An 18,979-nucleotide genomic window follows, 5' to 3' on the forward strand; every position below is an offset into this window, starting at 1 on the left:
GAAATGATGATTTATGCAAATTTTAAATGCAGCCAAGTTCATGAACCCCAACGTTTTGCTGGTCAAAGTTCAAGTGATCTCAATCATGCATTGGTCGCATCTCAAAGACCATGTGACAGCTAAAAGCTTAAGGCCCTGTTTGGGAGCCGGTGTCGGGTGTGACAACTAAAATCTTCAATCATTTTCTTTTTTTTTTTCAACAGATTTTACTTTGAGTCTCTTTAATATGAGAAAAAAAAAACGCCTTAGATAAAAAAAAATGCACAATGAGAGCTTCAATCCTGTAGAATAATCTTCAGGTCAATCAATTTCTTTTTCCAACAGATTTTTCATGTCATTTCCCTTATTTACAGTATCATGTGGCCCTGCGCCTGCATTCGGCTGCAAAAGCATGTACAAAAAATTACATAATAAAAATTTGTCTTCGCTTAATCACAATTACATTTTATGAAGTTTTATATGAAAGAGAAAATATATAAGAATGGAAAAACTATACACCAAAAGCTTATAGGAACTGGTTGCATCCTTTGTCACTCTTTTTAATAAGCAACTGTAGTCACGAGCTGTTGGCTGCTGCTCACCCCTAGATCATTTGTTAGCTTTGTACATAACTGCAGATGTTCAATTTTACTATCTTAGAATTTTCTTTTTTCCCCAGGCTTTAAAGAAAAAGTGTCAAATAACCACTCTTGCTCTTCAAAACTCACGATTTGAGGTCGAACAAGAGTTTTTTTCTGGCAAAAATAGGCACCATTTCCAGCAATATCTATGCCAGAAATGGATTTTTTTTGCCAGAATAAACTATCGTCTCCAATGAGCTTCTAAACTGACCAGCTGTAGAGTACCCTATGGACAGCTGCTTGTGATAGGGAATTGGGCTAAAGAGGCCTGAGAGTGTGATTCCTTGATAAAGTGATCCACAGGGTCAGACACATGAATCACTTTATCAGTCTTTTTGCAGTCATCTTTCTCAGATGAGACTCAGAATCTCATGTTTGCATTGCCTGAGAAAGTGGCCGAGGGAAGTTACCACTTTCTCAGGTTTGCAATTGTACCCTCAAAGTTTCATGAATTCAGACACTGCCACCAAATTTTACAAATTTGACAGTGGTTCTTAGACCATTCGATCATGGTCTGCACCGACAGCATTCTCCATCTACCAAAGAGGATCAGGTGGAATAATCAAGGGTATGGTAAGAATTCACTAAATTTCCCCATCAAAACTATCAAGAGGATGAAAAGACTCTTACCTGTCTATACAGTGTTGTGTCGCCATATGATTTCCTCAATTCCACCACATATAACGATGGACTTAGCTCAAAAACCTATTACATGAGAGGGGTAACAAGTACATCATCAAAGAGACATAAAAAGAGGAACAAACATTGACCAATAATTATGCAGTTAATACATGCCAATCAAGTAGTCATTAAAGAGTTAAATTCTCAAATGGAGAGAAATTACCTCTATCGCTACTGAGAGGGAACGAGGGTCTTTAACATCCTTGCCTGCCTGCATGACCTTTAACTGGAATATGCCAGCAATTTCAAAGGTTTTAGCATAATATTAATACTTGAGTTACACTTGTAACCATATGCCTGCTGAGAACTCTTACCATAGCAGGGGAAAAACAATGAAATTCACAAGTCCAGCAAGATTAGTGTTTAAAGATCCAGTTTTACCTTGCCATTCTTTTTCAAGACACAGAATCCCATTTGGGTGACGATGTCCTCAATCTTCTCAAGCAAATTTTTTGCTGAATAATTTGATGTGAATCTGATCTTCCTTTCTGAAGCATCCTGTAATTATTAAAAAAAAGGACCTCCATATGAGAGTGCTTGTCTTGAAGAATGCCACAGTGGAGAAAGAGAAAAATAAAATAAATGCAAGCAACTTGTGTTTAGGACTTTTTCTTTCTGACTACTGCAAGGACATACAGGAGAAAACCAGACAGAGACCGTAGTAAGCACTTCGATGAAGCTGATAAAATATTACTTTCAACTGGCTTAGGACCTAGCTCATTTTGGGGAAATTCCTTGAACCAATGGTGTTTTACAAATATGTTTCATACCATACTGTTATCATTTAAAATGAGAAAATAAGGATCCTGAAAGATTACCTCTTTCTCAAAAAACCCAGAGAGATCAAGGCTGCTTGACATTCCAATCAGCGCAAAAGCATTGATCGAGGTGGGAGCATTCTCGCTGCTCTCTTTATCAGTCTGACCATCAAAAGAACAATCAGATAGAGTGGGAAAATGAATGGAGTAAAGGAACAAATAGAGAAACACACACTTCTGAAAATGAGAAAGTCTCATCCAAGTTGTGAATGTCTAAGAAGCCATCATCATCTTCATCTTCCTCAGAAGTTGCAGGAATGTATCCTTGTTTAAACCACTCGTCTTCTTTAATCTCAGCTGCAGTTATCCTTGTCTTGGGATTAGGATCTAGGATTCTCCGGATCATGTTTCGGGCACCAGGAGAAAGCCATTTGGGGACCAGAACATCACCTTTGAAAATCTGAAACAGTTTAACTGGAAATCAGTAAAAAATAGTTAAAAAAATACATCCGCTCAAATGAAGCCTAGCAATGGACTAATCATTAATTTCCAAGATTTGTTCAATGAGAAGCTATAAAAAAGTGAACCATTTTATTTTTGTATTTCTAGTAATGTGAAGGCTACATGAAAATCAAAAGCTAGAGTACACATAACAAACATTTATGCTATGGTCTTTTAAAATCCAATTCAATCCATACATTTCTTCATTTTCTTGGACAATACACCCGGGAATCTCAGACTTCAAGAGTTAATCTTCGATTCAAAGGAAGAAAAAACAGATCCTGCAAAAGTTGAAGGCTAATCTTCATTACCTTCTGATAAAGAACTGCAATATTTCGATCATCAAATGGGAGGGAGCCAATGAGAACAACATATAGTATCACGCCACAAGACCAGATATCTGCAGTGGCACCATCATATCCTCTGTTTGCAAGAACCTATGTCCACCAAAAAAACAAAATCAGAAGACTTATGTTACAACCTGTACGTTTAAACAAGATAAAAGCAAGAGTCTAAAACATGAGAGAACCTGAAATCTGACATCCTACAAGTTCGGAAAATCCTACCCCATATTGAACGGCCAAAAATATTTTTCAAAGTTAGAACAGTTTATATAGAAATGTGGAGAGAAATTGATGAATAGAGACTACAAAGAAACTATATGATCAATCAAGAATTGAACTGAAAACCACAATGACCTCAGGCGCCACATAGTTGGGACTTCCACAGGTTGTATGCAGCAAGCCATCACCCTGAATAAGACGGTAAATCACAATGAATTCGAGCGCGCGCGAGAGAGAGAGAGAGAGATTTGTCGCATACCCTGAATTGTTGGGGCAAAGCACTTAGGCCAAAATCAGAGATCTTGATGTTATCATTTGCATCAACCAGAACATTCTCAAGCTGGTAAAAAGGATTACACTACCAAACGTTAGCCGTCATTCCAACAAAATTATGAAGGATCATATGCATCAGGGGTTCACAAGAAGCAACTAGACCAAAAATGTGCAGACACACACGGATGCCGCATCAAGTGGGGCATTATGGTAACTAACAATTAAGGCCAGTAAAAAGGAAAAAAACAGGATTTACCTTTAGATCCCTATGAAAAACCCCTTTGTCATGGCAATAGCTCACCGCATCAATGAGCTGTTGGAAAAGTTTCAGGCCTTCCCTTTCCTTTAGCCTCCCGTTCATTGCCTGTTTAGTGAAAAATGTGATGAGAACTCAGCAAATGTGGACTCATTCTAAGAAAAACCATACAGTACTGTGCAATCTAAAAGATTCCACACCTGTAATCATTGGTATCTAACAATCATAAAGCCCTTTGTAAATCAATGGCGTCATAAAAAATCTCAAATTTCTGACAGATGGAAAAGTAAGAATAGTGACGCTGTCGATGCTTACAATTTTATCGAACAATTCGCCGCCCGCGACATGTTCAAGGACCATGTATATCTTCGTTTTGCTGGCCAACACCTGAGGTATAAAACAAATTGAAAAGAGGTGCATAGAGTCGCCTTGGAATAATCTGAGTACGTTTTCTTTGCTCTCTCTCTCTCAAAACTTACAATCACAAAAGCGTTCCTTTTAGCACAAGCACTACGAGTTGTAAGTCAAAGAGACAATAAATAGAGAAAAGAAAACAAATAAATCTCTTAATTTGAGGGTGAAATGAAGAAAGATCCGATTTAAGAAGTCGATTGTTGACTTTGATTGGGAATCAGGTAACCCAAAACTCAATCAGATGCATGCAATCCCAAACAGCCAGGAAAAAAAAAACAATTCACCATCATCAAACCGAGCAAACACTGGTTAAATTACCACAGAAGTTTATCTCACCTCATACAATCTGACCACATTGGGATGCTTCAACAGCTTCAAGGTCCCGATTTCTCTCTTTATCTGCACCACCAACAATCAAATTTTAAAAGTACTCGAGCACGAAAGCCATTCCGAACCCAAAATTTGCAGAAAAACAAAACCGCACATAAAAAATAGACAGAAAAAAACCACCAACAATCTCAAATGGTAAAAATTCCTATCCCCAAACCCCAAAATCTTCAAAAACCCACCGAAAAAGATAAGCGGATACAATCACACCCAACCAACCAACCAACAAGACTTTCAAAAAACAACCACCCATCCATCTCCCCACGAGACAGCAAAAAGAAGACTCCCCACCAAAGAAAGAAAGGAGGCCGAACCTGTTCGCCTATTTTGAGCTGCAAGATCTGCTGCTTCTCGAGGATCTTAACGGCGAAGCCCTTCCCGGACTCGACATTCCTGGCGTACTTCACCTTCCCGAAATTGCCTTCACCAAGAGTCCTCCCGAACTCATACTTGCCCACTCTCATTCCCGTTTCCCCCCTCCCTCAACACCAACCAGAGACTCTCACGCCCTGCCTCCTCACCAGAGAAGTGTGTTCAATCAACAAACGAACAAGATGGTGGCTGCACCAGACGATCATGCAGCAACAGCAGCAGGAACCACAGAAGGGCCAACCCTCCGAACCCGTAATATATATATGACAGAGAACCAAACTGCAGAGCAATCAGACGTGCAACAGACGAAGGCAACTGGTCACAAATGGCGTCGCTTCTGAAGCTTCATTGAGAGCTGCAGTTACACGGAGACGCACCTGCAATAAATTGCTCCTTTAAATAAAGTGTGTTTGAAATTGATGGCCATTTATTATTATTTTTTATTCATTGGTGTTTTTGATATTTTTCAAGGGAAGTTACTCCACCGGCTCCACGTTTTTTTTGTTTTCCTTAGTCAAATAAAAATGGATTAGATTTTTCCGTCATTGTAGCGATTCGTGTGAATCGTGAAATTCCACTCTGTTTTGTTCTCATTTGTGTTCGGAGAAAAATATAGGAAAAGTCAGGATTTTCGGAGGCAGAGAAGGTGGACGATGGCGCCATTCAAACGTGAGATTAGTCAGCTGTGCACATGGACATCGTGATAAAAAAAAGTAAAAAAACGGCGCATTCAAAAAACTCGCGAGAAATAGATTTCTTTTTAAACTTGTGTTTTTTTTTCTGCAAAATACTGTTAATAAATTTTTTTATAAAAAAATACAAATAAAAAATACACGATTTTTTATGATAAATAGCCGATAAAAACATGTGATATTTATGTTTCTATAAAAATCGTGATATTTTAAAAAATATCATAAGAAATTAAAACTTAAATCTTTCAGCTAATTTGCGGCTATATTTTCATGAGTTTTTCATAACTCTTGCGATATTTGTCACAATGCACGTGATGACAAGTTGAGTCTTGAATGGAGCTATTTGTTATGGGTATCTTGAATTCATGACTCCAATACATGATTTCATCTGTCTGTCAAATTTTTGAAGATTGTTAAACGGAAATTCATATGATTTGTGGTGGTAGCAAGCATCTATTTTTGTCATTTTTCATATACCATTTTCGAGTTTTTTTATTTTTTGTTTTTTCAAGTAATAGGGCTTTGGGTGTAGTGATTGTTTTGAGGCTTTGAAAGTTCTTATGTCATGGTTGTATTTTTTCACTTTTATTTGTGGTTTTTTTTTGTTCCTTCGTGATTCATAAATATAGGCTTGAGATGCTTTCCCATTCTTCTTCTCTTTTCTTCAATCTTTGTTTACTATCATAGCTGGCCCACTCGCAGGTTCAAACCAGCTGACTCGCCCACTAGGGCCAAGTGAGAACCTAGCCAATTGTTGGTTCAGGTTGGGCCAAAACCCAGCCACCACTCCGTTGGAACTGGTCCACTTGGTAGAGTTCGCAAGTAGCTGGTTCGAACCGAGTCAAGAAAGTTTTTAAAAAAAGTGAGCTACTGAGATTCTCCTAGGCTTATCCTCACTTTGTTGCCCAAGAGACTGAGAAAAATGAAGATTTTGTTGCTTTTTACATCTAGTTCTCTCTCACATCTTACCTCGTTGCATTGTTGATTGTTAATGTGTTGCAAGCTACAGCTTTTTGAGAAACCAAAACTGAAATGAAGCAACCAAAAAGCCTAACTGCACAAAACCTTCAAGGCTTAGACCCTGTTGGTTGGTTGCTTGCAGTCTATTCAGGTTCGGATCTCTCTCTCTCTCTCTCTCTCTCTCTCTCTCTCTCTCTCTCTCTCTCTCTCTCTCTCTCTCTCTCTCTTGCAAGTTTATTCAGTGTTATTTTTTTTATTGCTTGCTGAAATTCACGTTTTATGTGCATGTTTATTAGTTGCATATAATCATTTCTTAATTTTCCTGCACAACTATTATTATGCATTTCATTGATGAGCTTTTAACTACTAAATAACAAAAGCAAGCCTCATTGCTTATTCAAACCGTGTGGTAGTTGAAAATATTAAGAATTTTATTGCTTTTGTTTTTGTTTCTTGGATAATGATTTACTGCTCTTGTTGGATCATAGAATTTATTCTTAGACGGTCCACAATGCTTTGATATGGAGAAGTTTGCATATTGTCTCGCTTCTCATCGACTTTCAAAATGCAGTTTTTATTTTATTTCTTTCAGTGTGAGCTTGAATTTGTAACGTGTGCGGGTTGAATAAGCAATTGGGCTTGCTTGGTTATATAGTAGTTAAAAGTTCAACCATGCATAATAATCACGATATAGAGAATTAAGAAACGATTACATGACCCAATAAACATGGGTCTCTTTAGGCATTCAAGAAAAAGAACTCTGAACACTAACAGGGGTGAACAGTGATTGTCTTTACAGTATGCACCAATTAAAAGAAAGAGAGAGAGAAAACAACAAGGTGAACAGTTGTCTATCAGAGAGAGGGAGAGAGACGTCCAAACCTGAATATTCCTTCTTTTTTTTTTGAAAGGCAAGCTGGGGTTAGGCAGACCCCTACCAGTCATACAAACCCAACACAAGGTGACGTACACTAGCTGCTCCAACCAGACAAGAGGAGGGCCCCGTTGGTGACGGCAAACTACAAGCAAGCAACCAATAGGGTCTATCTAAGCCTCTTATAATGTCTTGGAGCGATTAGGCTCCAAGGGAACCCCCCATCACCTACCACACCTTGCTGGCCTCCAATTGGTAAAACCCTTAAGGTCCCCCTGCGGCAAAGGATGTCACCCGTGGGTTTCGAACTTATGATATCTTGTAATGTCCCACAAACATCCAACATTGTTAAAACTTTTCTCAAAACCCAAATTTTTGAGAAAATTAAAATTTTTTTGTTAGTATAAAACTAAACATGACTTTCAAAGGGTAATGCATCAATGAACTCATATATGATCACATTTCAACCGTTTGAAATACTGGACGACCCGCCTGAGCGCAAGCACAATTATATATTAGCCTCTCAATATCAGGTAAAGTACGAAACTATCCATAGACATAACTCAATTGAGTTTATTATACTATCAAAAATTTTATAAAAAATGTGAAAGATGAAATATATTTAAAGGTCAAGACATTTGAGGATTTACATAACAATATTGAGATTTGAAATATTCAAAGGGGCAGGTTTAATAGCTCTACCATTGCAATTAAAAACAAATCATGACATAAGCAAAAGGTTTCATTCTAGTGTAAAATACGGGTACATGCTTTTCACACAAATCAGGACCTATGAGGCCCTTGTAATTATATCATACGCATCCGCTGATTACATGTAAACAAATAAGTCAAATCCCATTAACTATTTCAGCATATATCATACGTGTATGCTTCTCAAGTAAGCAAGAGATACACGTTTATAATGAATTAAGACATTTACATTTATACTTTCATAAAAGAATACTCAAGTTAATCATATGACAAGTCAATAGATGACAATCACATTCATTCACATGCTTATCATATAATCCACATTTATTAAATGCAGAAAGAACCAATCAATTCTCATGATTAACTATGCACTCATGCATTTTTATATTTAAGGAACAAGTTCATTTTCATGACCTTTCCAGTGTGTGTCACACATATATGCATGTTATACGCATTTCAGTCAACTCATTTGACATTCATCATTCGATCCATCTTATGACCAATTAAGCATGTATTTTTCATTTGCATGCACTCATATATAATGACATTCTTAAACATTAGCAATCTATATGTTTACATCATGATGTTTATGCATATGACAGAAGTGATTCTAAACAATTTAATGCACTGTTTCTCTTGATTTATTTAAACCTATTTGGTAAAAAAGAGGGTATAGCCGCACAAAAACAACCATAGGTGTATTTATTATGCCATGTATTTTCAATTTCCTCCTTATGGCTTAACTGGGTCTATCTCAGGCGGTTAATTCTACAATTCAATGATTAAAAGATGGACACAGAGTCATTGTAATGGCCTACACCAGCATACGTCACTTGAGCTAAAATATAGTGAACATTTTCCCTAACTTTGTAGAGTTTCTTGTCCTACCCTATGAATCCCCAAGTAAGCTTGCCCCTATAACCTCCGTGGGGTGGGGATGAGGCACACGTAGTCCTTCAATATTTTTATACCCTACGAAGTTTGTACCGCCTTTACTTCTTCAAGGAAGACATGAGATCCGGACAAACCCAACCATCTCGTTGAGATCGGGCCAGGCCCATCCATCTTAGAGAGCTCAGTTTCACCAGTGCCTCATAAGGACCCATGGTCTCAAGGTTATCTTTCATTAAAGTTATAGGTCTCATTTTTAGTGTCATTATTTCACATGATAACCTTCTCATGTCCTTATGCATGATATATGTTATCATCATACCCATGCTCTCATGCATGATACATGACAAAATTTTATATATACTTTGTTGCATAATACATGTCATATTTAATTCCTACACTTATGCATGATTCATTCATAACATGTTCTTATCATTTAATATGCATGATATATTTTCATGCATGGCAAGATTCACTCTCATTCATTTCAGCAATGCATTCATTCCATCCATGCATTCAATTCAATCACGTATTCCTATCATATATACATTCATTTTAATTATACATTTATAAAATATGTACTTGCAAAAGTACTCCATATTTTTGCTATTCTAATGTTATGTCAAGCATGACCTTCACACCATAATAAAAAAATTACTTCAATTCTTATACATTTAAATCATGCTCCACATGATCTCAAAACTTCTTTCAATATTTGTATGATGTATTACATCATATGCACTTACCATGAGTAATATACTTGATTTCATAAATATTGTAATTTTCAAATGTGTATTGGCTTATAATTGCTTTGATACTTAGCATATCATATTTTTGCATTAGCTGCATGATAATTCATATATACAAATAGCGCAAGCATTTAAGCATTTTATACATGTCTAAAATTTGAATTAAGATGTACATGTATCTATATTCAAATGCATATATCAACAATGTATGAGCACTTACTCAAAACTGAAAGTAAGATGTTCATGTCTTATTTAACTATGCACATTCACACATGCTCACATGCAATTATGACACATACAAGGGCATAATTAAAACCATAATGTAAATGTATACTAAAACCACTTTAAAACTGAGTTTTAATTATATGTAATCATCACTTCAAAACTGATTTTGAAACATGTTCAATATCACATTTGAATTTAAAAATTTTCTCACTTAGGCATTTTACCAAACACTTAGCATATGATACAATTCACTTAAAAATAAAATAAAATAAAATTCCATAATATATAATGCATAAAATAGAATTTATTATGCTATTTAATCAATTCTAAATGTATATTAGAAATGCTAATTAACCTAAAATTAACAAACCCTAACTAATAGGCATGCACAAACCTATTTACGCAAAAATTAGAAAGTATGCTACATACATATCTAATTATGCAATAAAAATACATGATTGAGATAAAACAAACTAGACAAGCATTCTAACAATACAGTTAAGGGTTTCTACACTCGCAGAATGGTAAAATAATATAGCGAAACCCAAAAATCTAAGGGGTTTCATAATTTTGTAGAAATAGCAACTACAACAAATCGTCGAACACTTGGTGTGTGAATGTAAACACCTAGAAAGACAAGAATGTGGTGCAAGAACGGTTCAGCTGGGGCATTTGTACATACCTCAAAAGTAAGCTCTCTGCAATGATGATCGACATAGTTTTTTGATGGCTTTGAGTTATGCGCAATCGATCATGAATGATCTGAACTTGATCTGTGTAGTGTTGTTATGTTATAAGTGAGTCTACACTGCGACTGCCAACATCGTCCTAGTGGATAGGAGATCTACATAGCCTTCCATAAAGTGCCTCATATGAACCCATACCAATGCTCGCATGATAACTATTGTTATATGCGAACTCAACGAGAATCATATGAATATCTCACTTGCCTTTCTAATCCAAGGTGCAAGCTTAAAGCATATCTTCGAGGGTCTGAATGGTCCTCTTAGACTGACCATCAGTTCGAGGGTAAAAAGTTATGCTAAACTTAAACTTTGTACTCAAGGCTTGCTGAAATTGGCCCCAAAACTGCAAAGTAAATCTAGTGTCATAATCATATATGATCAATCATGACAGGTACACCATGTAAATGAACAACTTCCTTGACATAAAGATCCACAAGACTCTTGGGGGTTTGCGTAACCCGGATGAGTAAGAAATGCGCTGACTTGGTCAATCTATCCATGATTACCTAGTTGCATCATGCTGTAGATGAGTCTTGAATAGTCCCATAATAAAATCCATATTGATCTCCTCCTATTTTCACTGAGGAATCTCGATAGGTTGTAATAGACCACCAGGTCACTAATGCTCGATCTTGACCTGCTGACAAGTCAGACACTTAAAAAAATAAACTGTGATATCTTTCTTCAAGTCATTCCACGAATATCACTATTGAATGTCTTTATACATCTTAGTACTACCATGGTGGATGGTGTATTAAGATTTGTAAGCCTCATCTAGAAGTTTTTGTCTCAATTTGGGATCATTAGGTACCTAAATATGGTCTTTCATATGAATTCCTCCATCCTCTCTAAAGTGAAAAGATGCGTCTCTCACCTGAGTAAGGGCCTTTAACTTCTCAAACAATGGGTCCTTTTGCTTTGTTGTGACTATCCTGTCAAAGATATTGGGTTGTATAACAAGACTGACTAGCTTGATCGTGCCCTGACCCACACTAAAGGGCCTCCAAGCGATGAAATCCTTTAGCTGTTTTCATCCTCCACTAAAACAATTGGATAGAACAACGCTAGACTTTTGACTAAGCGCATCAACTATAACATTAGCCTTACCCGGATGGTAGGATAATGAGAAGTCATAATCTTTAATGAACTTCGTCCATCGACGTTGCTGCATATTCAACTCTTTTTGAGAAAACAAGTACTTTAGACTTTTGTGATCCGTGAACACTTTGAATTACTCTCCATACATATAATATTGATATATCTTCAATATGAAGACTATGGCGGCCAACTCAAGATCATAGGTCAGGTAGTTGTGCTCGAAGATCACAATTCAAGAGGGTTGAATAGTGAGGACCTTCCTGGCGATTGCGTAGCAACGCACGCCTTAGCCCGCCAAATTTGTGTTTTCGCATTTAAAGTTTCCTACAAATTTTATTCTATTTTTTATCTTTTTTAGCATATAATATTTTTGTTGAATAGCTGATTTCCATTAATTTATATGTTTGAATTTCAACTAGGAGTAACTAGATCGAGCCATAGTACCTGGTGCCCTCCATCTTTAGCTAACAGTCTGTCAGTTGTGGGGCCCAAAAGCAGATGGAGGGCAGCCAGGCACCTGATCTAAGTCCAGAATACCAATCACTCGAGTTGAAACCTAAATCCATTAAGACTTAAACTGGTAATGCCCAAACCCGAATCAAAATGGGTGGGGTTTGGCTCTAATTCTTAGACCCCCATTAAAATTCGGATCTATTCAAGACCCAACTTGGTACATACTCGAACCCCCTTAATGCATGTGGGTCCATATTTTCTGGCAATACTTGAGCTCAGACCCGAAGCAAAACAGAAGACCCAATATAGAATTGGGTCTGACAGGACGTATGTCACAGGGATATTCTTTGGTCTCATGTCCTGTTCCCTCATGTACTATTCGATCTCAGTGGAGAATTGCACAAGAAAGAACGACTTGTCCCGGGACGTGTCCCGGGTGCTTTCTACCTTGTCCTTGTGACAATTGCAGAGTAAGAAACTCAAGCTTCAAGGAAAAAATCTGGATTTTATATATGTGTTCATGCAAGCATGTACAACCAAGGAGGGAGAGACACAAACACATGGAGATTCCAGTTCGATCAACGTCGTCATTTTTAATTGAACAATTGTAGTGGCCAATAGGTAGGGTTGCCCCACTAGTTGCAAATTGCAGTGGCTAATGGCTAAGCATTTAAGAAAACGCCAGTAGATGCTTGCGTGGATGGATTTACGAAAGGCTTATCCATACGACACTGCCGGTTTATGGCCAATGGCAGTTGATATGTAAACTGAATCACAATAACCTATGGAGGTAGACTTTCATTTATATATGAATATGATATTCAAAAGCAAAAGCTAAACCATTTAAACCATGATATGATACCATTCCGTGGTACACACTCTTGTCTGTATAGTTTTAGCCACCAAATGGTAAATCTAACTGCAAGTATAGTTTATTTATAATATTAAAAGATTTTATAATGTCTAATGCACTGTATGATTTTAATTTTTATATGGTAAAAATCAACTGCTTACAGTTCATAAAAATAAGGGTTGTTTAAAAATGATATAAAACATAATATTGAAGTTAACTTTAACATATAAAAATAATAAATAGAGCATGCTAAAAATTATCCAATGGTTAGATTTTTCTTTTGAAGCTAAGATCTATGTCAATCAAGGGTGTACGGTGTATCACCATATAAGGGCCCTTTAAATTAGGTTTAGTAGATTCCATTAATATTTTTAACGTGTTAAAGTTGGCTCCAACATGATGTGATGACAATTTCAAGACAACATCATCCTGATCATTTTTTTTATGAGAACCTGAGAAAACCACACCCCCGGAGTAAGAGATCTGGCCAGGCTGGTCAACCCTGCCAGCCCACGGTCATTTCTCCGGCAGCATAAAACCTGGGTGCCCCCCTCGTGCCCAGGGAGTCACCAGGCTTCAACAATATGCATGTGCAGTGATGCCAATGAAGATGGAACCCTAACCACCCCTTTAGTGGCCAAGTCCACACTCACTGCACCAACCCTCTTGGGGCTAACATTTATCCTCATGAATTGTGAGAATCTTGTAGTGTGTTGTGTATGAATAAACCCATTAATATATCCAAGGGCGAAGCCACGTTAGAAGGAGGGTGGGCACGTGCCCACCCTGACCCGCTGAAACCCCCCAAGGGGTATGTTGCCCACCCTGACCCACAGCAGTTTTCACCTTGAGGCAGGAAGGCTTGTGGTAGTAACCACCTTGACCCAGACTGATCCAACCTAGTCTAGGTCAAGGTGGGCATTGAATCCCTGATGCCCGACGAAATCCCTAATCTCCCTACCCCTCTCTCTCATTAACAAAATCCCTAATCCCTCGCTCTCTCAAGCCCTCCGCCCTCCCGGGCTCCCTACGACCCCACTGTGGCGGTGGCCCCCCTCTCCACTGCTCCACCCCTGCCCGCATGACCCCATAGCCAGGTAGCCCAGGCGAGGCGGCCCCACTCTCTAGTTGGGTTTTTCAAATCTCAATTCAAGGTTTGGATTCCCCTTCATTGAACTTCCTCCCTCATCATCTTCGTTTTATATTCTCTCTTTTCATGATACCTCCTGAGTTAAACTTTGTGAATTTGGATTTTGCATTCTGGTTATTTTCTTCAAGGTCATGAGTTATTTATTTATCTATGTTTTGTGTAAAAGGCATATCCTCCAAAAAGAGCACCGAGAGGTTGGGGATCCTGTGTTGGACATAACGGATCTAGGTTCAACCCATTGGGTAACCCGGTTTGACACCATTAGTGGGCCTCTTAGTGGGCCACATAATCAGGAGTTAGTGGGTGGGAGTTACGTAAATGTCGAGTGCCTATTTTCCCCTATTATATAAGGGAGTAGGCTGCCATGAAAATGATGAGAGATTCATAGCTATTAGCCTACCCCAAATTTCACATAAGGTTTACGTGGTATAGGGTCCTACTCACTAGGCCTGGGTTCATCGTGGATGTCGATCGGCTGAGGAGAACACACCGATCACCTGCACTTGCACAATGGTGTCTTCAGGTGTGCTTTTTGTGTTTGTTTCTGCAGATACGCCAACATTGGGTTATGGGCCCACACCATGCATTTTTGTTGCGCATGCGTCAAGCATTTTTTCAGTGTATCTGCAGGCTTGGACCTACTAGCGATTTGTGTGCTGACAATTGACTACGACTGTCATCGTAGGGCGATGTAAGTCACAGGTCGACGACAACAGTCACCGTGAGGTGACTATTTTTCTGACAGTTTGTCACTGTGAGGCGACTGCTACAGACTGAAATTGTCGTCGTGAGGCAACAGTGTTTCCCGGCAGCCTATCCACATTGGCCACCAGTAGATGGTGACTGTCGTCGTGAGGCGACTGTTATTCTCAACAGACTGTCGCCGTGGGGCGACAACATTTCCCAGCATCACATCCACAAAAAAATAGTTGGCTTAAGGGTTTTACCTACGTCGTTGGGCTTCAGGGTGGTCGACAGGCGCCGAGGTCACCGCAGATCATCGTCGGGAGGGGGGGGTCGCCGACTTCTGTTCGGCAATGTGCGACAACAAGGATTTTGAAACCCCCCTTTTACCTCCCTTCTTTGTTTTATCTGCCATTAGGGAGGGGTTTTTTCATCGCCAACGACTGCAGGATGTAGTGGGTGCATTGCTAGGAAGAGGCGGCCTTCAGCGGCCGTTTCGTCGGTGTCGTGGTCTGTCCGGTGTCACGCAGCATCCAGGGCAGTGGGCCCCTTTTCTTGTTCCCCTCTACCGTCGGGCGGGGTGGATGTAGTCGTCGCCGGAGACCGTCGGGAGCGATGGGGGCTGCTGCCACTGGTATCTTTTCGGCCAGTCGCCGACGTGTGTCGTCAAAAGGCGATGTGTGGGCGACGTGGGTCACCGCAGCGTGAAAGTCGTGTCGTTCAGTTTCTGAGAAACTGAACACACGTCTTTTGGTTTTTCTTTAGAGGTTACCCGGGTCGGACTGGGTATTACGACCCAGTGGAGACCCGATCCAACCCATTTTGGGTAGATCGGGTTTGTTGGTTCCATTGGATTGGACCAGAACCCATAATGGTTCTGGGTCTGATCCAGAAAAGACTAGGTCTGAACCGGGTTATGCTTGGACTGGGTCTGACCCGAATCCACTTTATATCGGGTCTGACCCGGATCCAATTTGTACCAGGTCAGACCCGAATTCACTTTGTACTGGGTTAGACCCAGAACCAATTTGTATTGGGTCATACTCGGATCCTATATGGATTGGGTCTGATCCGAGTCTAGTGTGGATTGGGTCTTGTATGGATCAGACCCAAACCTATAAGGGATCTGGGTCTGGGTCTTAATCGTAGGACCTGGGTCTAGTTTGGACTGGGTCCAACTGGGGTCCAGTTCAGATCAGGTCAAACCCAGGTTTCTGTTTGGACAGGGTCAAACCCGGATCCTTTGTGGACCGAGTTATGATCCAGACCCATCAGATATTCGGGTCTGGATCAAATCCAGATAACTCAGATCCAATTTTGGATTGGGTCAGACCCAGATCCTGTTTAGATCGGGTTTGACCCAGATCCTCTTTAGATTTGATCAGACCCGGATCCTCTTTAGATTTGATCAGACCCAAATCCTATTTGGATCTGTAATAGGGTCTAGATTCTGTTTATACCTAAACTGAATCAGGGACCGATACGACCCTTTTCGAGACTAGTTCATAGCTATTTTTGACTGATTCTTTTTGGTTTTTCACCGGTTCTGAAAGGTATAGACCCAGTTTTTCATAATTTCATAAAGATACAGGGATTTTCTCATTCGGTTATAGGGTTTTATGAACTTTTGTTCATACTTGGTACTGGTTCATAAGGTTCAGAACCGGTCCAGACCCTTGGATAACCATTTCGGGGTGTTTTTAGACCGGTTCTAACTTGAGGGCCCCGGGTTTTACCCACATGAGCATGCTTTTGTTATTTCTCATGCTTTATAAAGTGTTTATTGTATAAAAAGCATGACTTATGAATATTAATTTATGTGTTATATGTTGGTTAAGTTATGCATTAAATTTGTAAGCATGAATTATGACTAAATTCATGTCAATTAGTTTATGCATATTAGTTGAAGCATGAACTTGTATTTTTGTCATGAATATACATGCATTAATATGTGTGCATGGGCATACTTCATAATACGAATATATTTTTGGTAAAAGATCTTGATTGACTGATTTATGCTATCACCAAAGTGATTTGAGTTGTGTCGATTAAGGATTCTTTAGACCGTATTAAGAGTCATTATTATAATTATATGTGAATTTATGAAACATCGATTCTATCCAAAGGTAGGTCGTTGTATTCCAAATTCACACAGTGTATAATAATAGATATATATTTGAGCACATAAAGCATGTTCATACCCAAAGGTACAATGCTAAATTGCTTCTGGTTACATAATCTACTAGTTTCACCAACTGAAGTCAATTCCTTGAGAATTGAAGAGATGAAGCAACTATGAGTATTGTTGTTTCCACCAAAGTGGAACAATAATGGCTTAATTATGCTTGTATGAGAAAATATGAAAATAAAGGGACTCACTTTTACCTTTTCAGCACGAGTCTTGTATGAGCAATAATAATAATGTCTTTTTATTTTCGTCCTTTATTATATCAGGTTCCTTCCATATCGATGGTTCTAGTAATATCCTCATTTTATATGGATCAATTTTTTTTTATTGGAAAGAAGTCGTGTTATTCACTTTGGGCTATATGGATCTAGATTTGGCCCTTAGAATTGATGAACCTTCCGCTCTTACAGAGCAGAGTACAATCGATCAGAAGTCTGCCTCTAAGAAGTGGGAGCGCTCAAATAGACTTAACCCGTTGCTTTTGCATTCTCGAGTGGATAAGAATATTCGAGACGCTATTCCTTACTGCAGGACAATGAAGGATTTTTTGGGAGTCATTGAGGCTCAATTCGTTACTTTTAATAAGGCAAGGGACAATATGTTCATGTCCAAATTAGTGTCTATGAAATATTATGGTGACAGTCACATCCGACAACATATTTTGAAAATGAGAAATATTGTGACTCAATTGAATGACATGAAGTTCTCTATTTTCGACTCCTTCTTGGTCCATCTAATTTTAACCACATTACCTACTAAGTATGAACCCTTCAAAGTCTCCTACAACACGTATAATGATGAGTAGTCTTTTAATAACCTCTTGGCCAAGTATGTTGAAGAAGATGAGAGATTGAAGGGTGAGAGTGGCGAATGTTTCTCTTAAAAAGTAAAAAAAAAAAAAAATTTGCTTAAAAGATTATATGTTTAGAACATCTAGATCTAAATGGTGGAAAGAACCAATGAAAGGGGCACCAACAAATTATTCAACAATCAAAATACAAATTGAATGGATATCCCTTTGGGGTGTGATTCACGGCAAACAAATAGATGACCAATTAGCAAACACGGATTTGAATTCAAAACATGGTAACATGCTTATTTTTGGCATAATTGATAATTCATGTCAGTTTTAGGGCCCCACACGGCCCAAAAACAGCAAGGGCATCTTAAGGTGCTCAACCTCTCACAGTTTTACACGTAACTTGTGTGTGTTTCCCAAACACAAGTTTAAAACGTCAAGTAACAACAACCAATTTCTCATGAGAAATTTAAAAAAAAATGTTTTTCTCATGTATTTGTGGGGGGTAAAACGTTGTAAAAAATAAGTCAATTAGGAAGTTAAAATATAAAACTTTTCAAGAAATAGGTGACAAGCGTGGATATAAAAAGTCCAAAAGCAACACGTCCCATGCGGTGGGACCCATGCCACTTTTAGGCGTCATGCATAAAGTTGGCATTTTAGGTTAACATCGTGAAACCAGCGTTTTACCTGATCGTTCTGCCTACGCGAGATGGCCTCAAACTCCGACCTCGGTAACAAATATCATGAGATTTATAAAAATCTTGCGATAATATGGCAAGAAATTGCCTGAAAGTTTAAAACGGCAATTTCTTACAAGATTTTCAAACTATGACAAATATCGTGATATTTACAGTTTTAGCAGATATTTATACTGAGATTTTCATTTTTAAATGTGTTTTATTTATATTTTCTTATAAAAAAATATATTTTTTAATTTATTTTTTATTGCCGAGATTTCGCCAAAAATATGCAAGATTTATGAAAAAATTCAAAATCTCCCGACTTTTTTGACTCCCAAGATTTTGCCGTTTTTTAACTTTGGTCACTATGACTCGGACTTGTGTGTCTCCTCTGCATC

The 18,979-nt window shown here is 38.4% G+C and overlaps 1 protein-coding gene across 3 annotated transcripts; it reads right to left on the minus strand.

The window, feature by feature from the left end:
• Window positions 1-308: 308 nt before the first annotated feature.
• LOC149817602 (CBL-interacting protein kinase 1-like) lies at window positions 309-5,199 on the minus strand. 3 transcript variants are annotated; one of them, XM_089985278.1, is made up of 13 exons: window positions 4,768-5,199; window positions 4,403-4,465; window positions 3,968-4,039; window positions 3,653-3,760; window positions 3,383-3,463; window positions 3,259-3,312; window positions 2,872-2,997; window positions 2,295-2,519; window positions 2,120-2,221; window positions 1,683-1,799; window positions 1,465-1,527; window positions 1,251-1,325; window positions 309-611 (listed from the first exon to the last, which is right to left on the minus strand). In XM_089985278.1, exons 1-13 carry the CDS (start codon window positions 4,915-4,917, stop codon window positions 540-542), a joined length of 1,308 nt encoding a protein of 435 aa, XP_089841404.1. In that variant the 5' UTR covers window positions 4,918-5,199; the 3' UTR covers window positions 309-539. The 3 variants fall into 3 exon arrangements, with proteins under 3 accessions (XP_089841404.1, XP_089841406.1, XP_089841405.1); XM_089985280.1 differs by lacking the exon at window positions 3,968-4,039; XM_089985279.1 differs by lacking the exon at window positions 3,259-3,312.
• Window positions 5,200-18,979: the final 13,780 nt, after the last annotated feature.

The sequence above is a fragment of the Nuphar pumila genome, chromosome 13, assembly GCF_984573655.1.
Source record: "Nuphar pumila chromosome 13, dmNupPumi1.hap1.1, whole genome shotgun sequence".
Taxonomy (NCBI): Eukaryota; Viridiplantae; Streptophyta; class Magnoliopsida; order Nymphaeales; family Nymphaeaceae; genus Nuphar; species Nuphar pumila.

Coding starts and splice junctions, on each gene's coding strand:
- LOC149817602 (XM_089985278.1), bottom strand. CDS start 4,917: ATGAGAGTGGGCAAGTATGAGTTCGGGAGGACTCTTGGTGAAGGCAAT. Junction 2,222..2,294: donor AGACTTTCTCATTTTCAGAA/GTGTGTGTTTCT, acceptor TTTGATGGTCAG/ACTGATAAAGAGAGCAGCGA. Junction 612..1,250: donor ACACAACACTGTATAGACAG/GTAAGAGTCTTT, acceptor GAACATCTGCAG/TTATGTACAAAGCTAACAAA.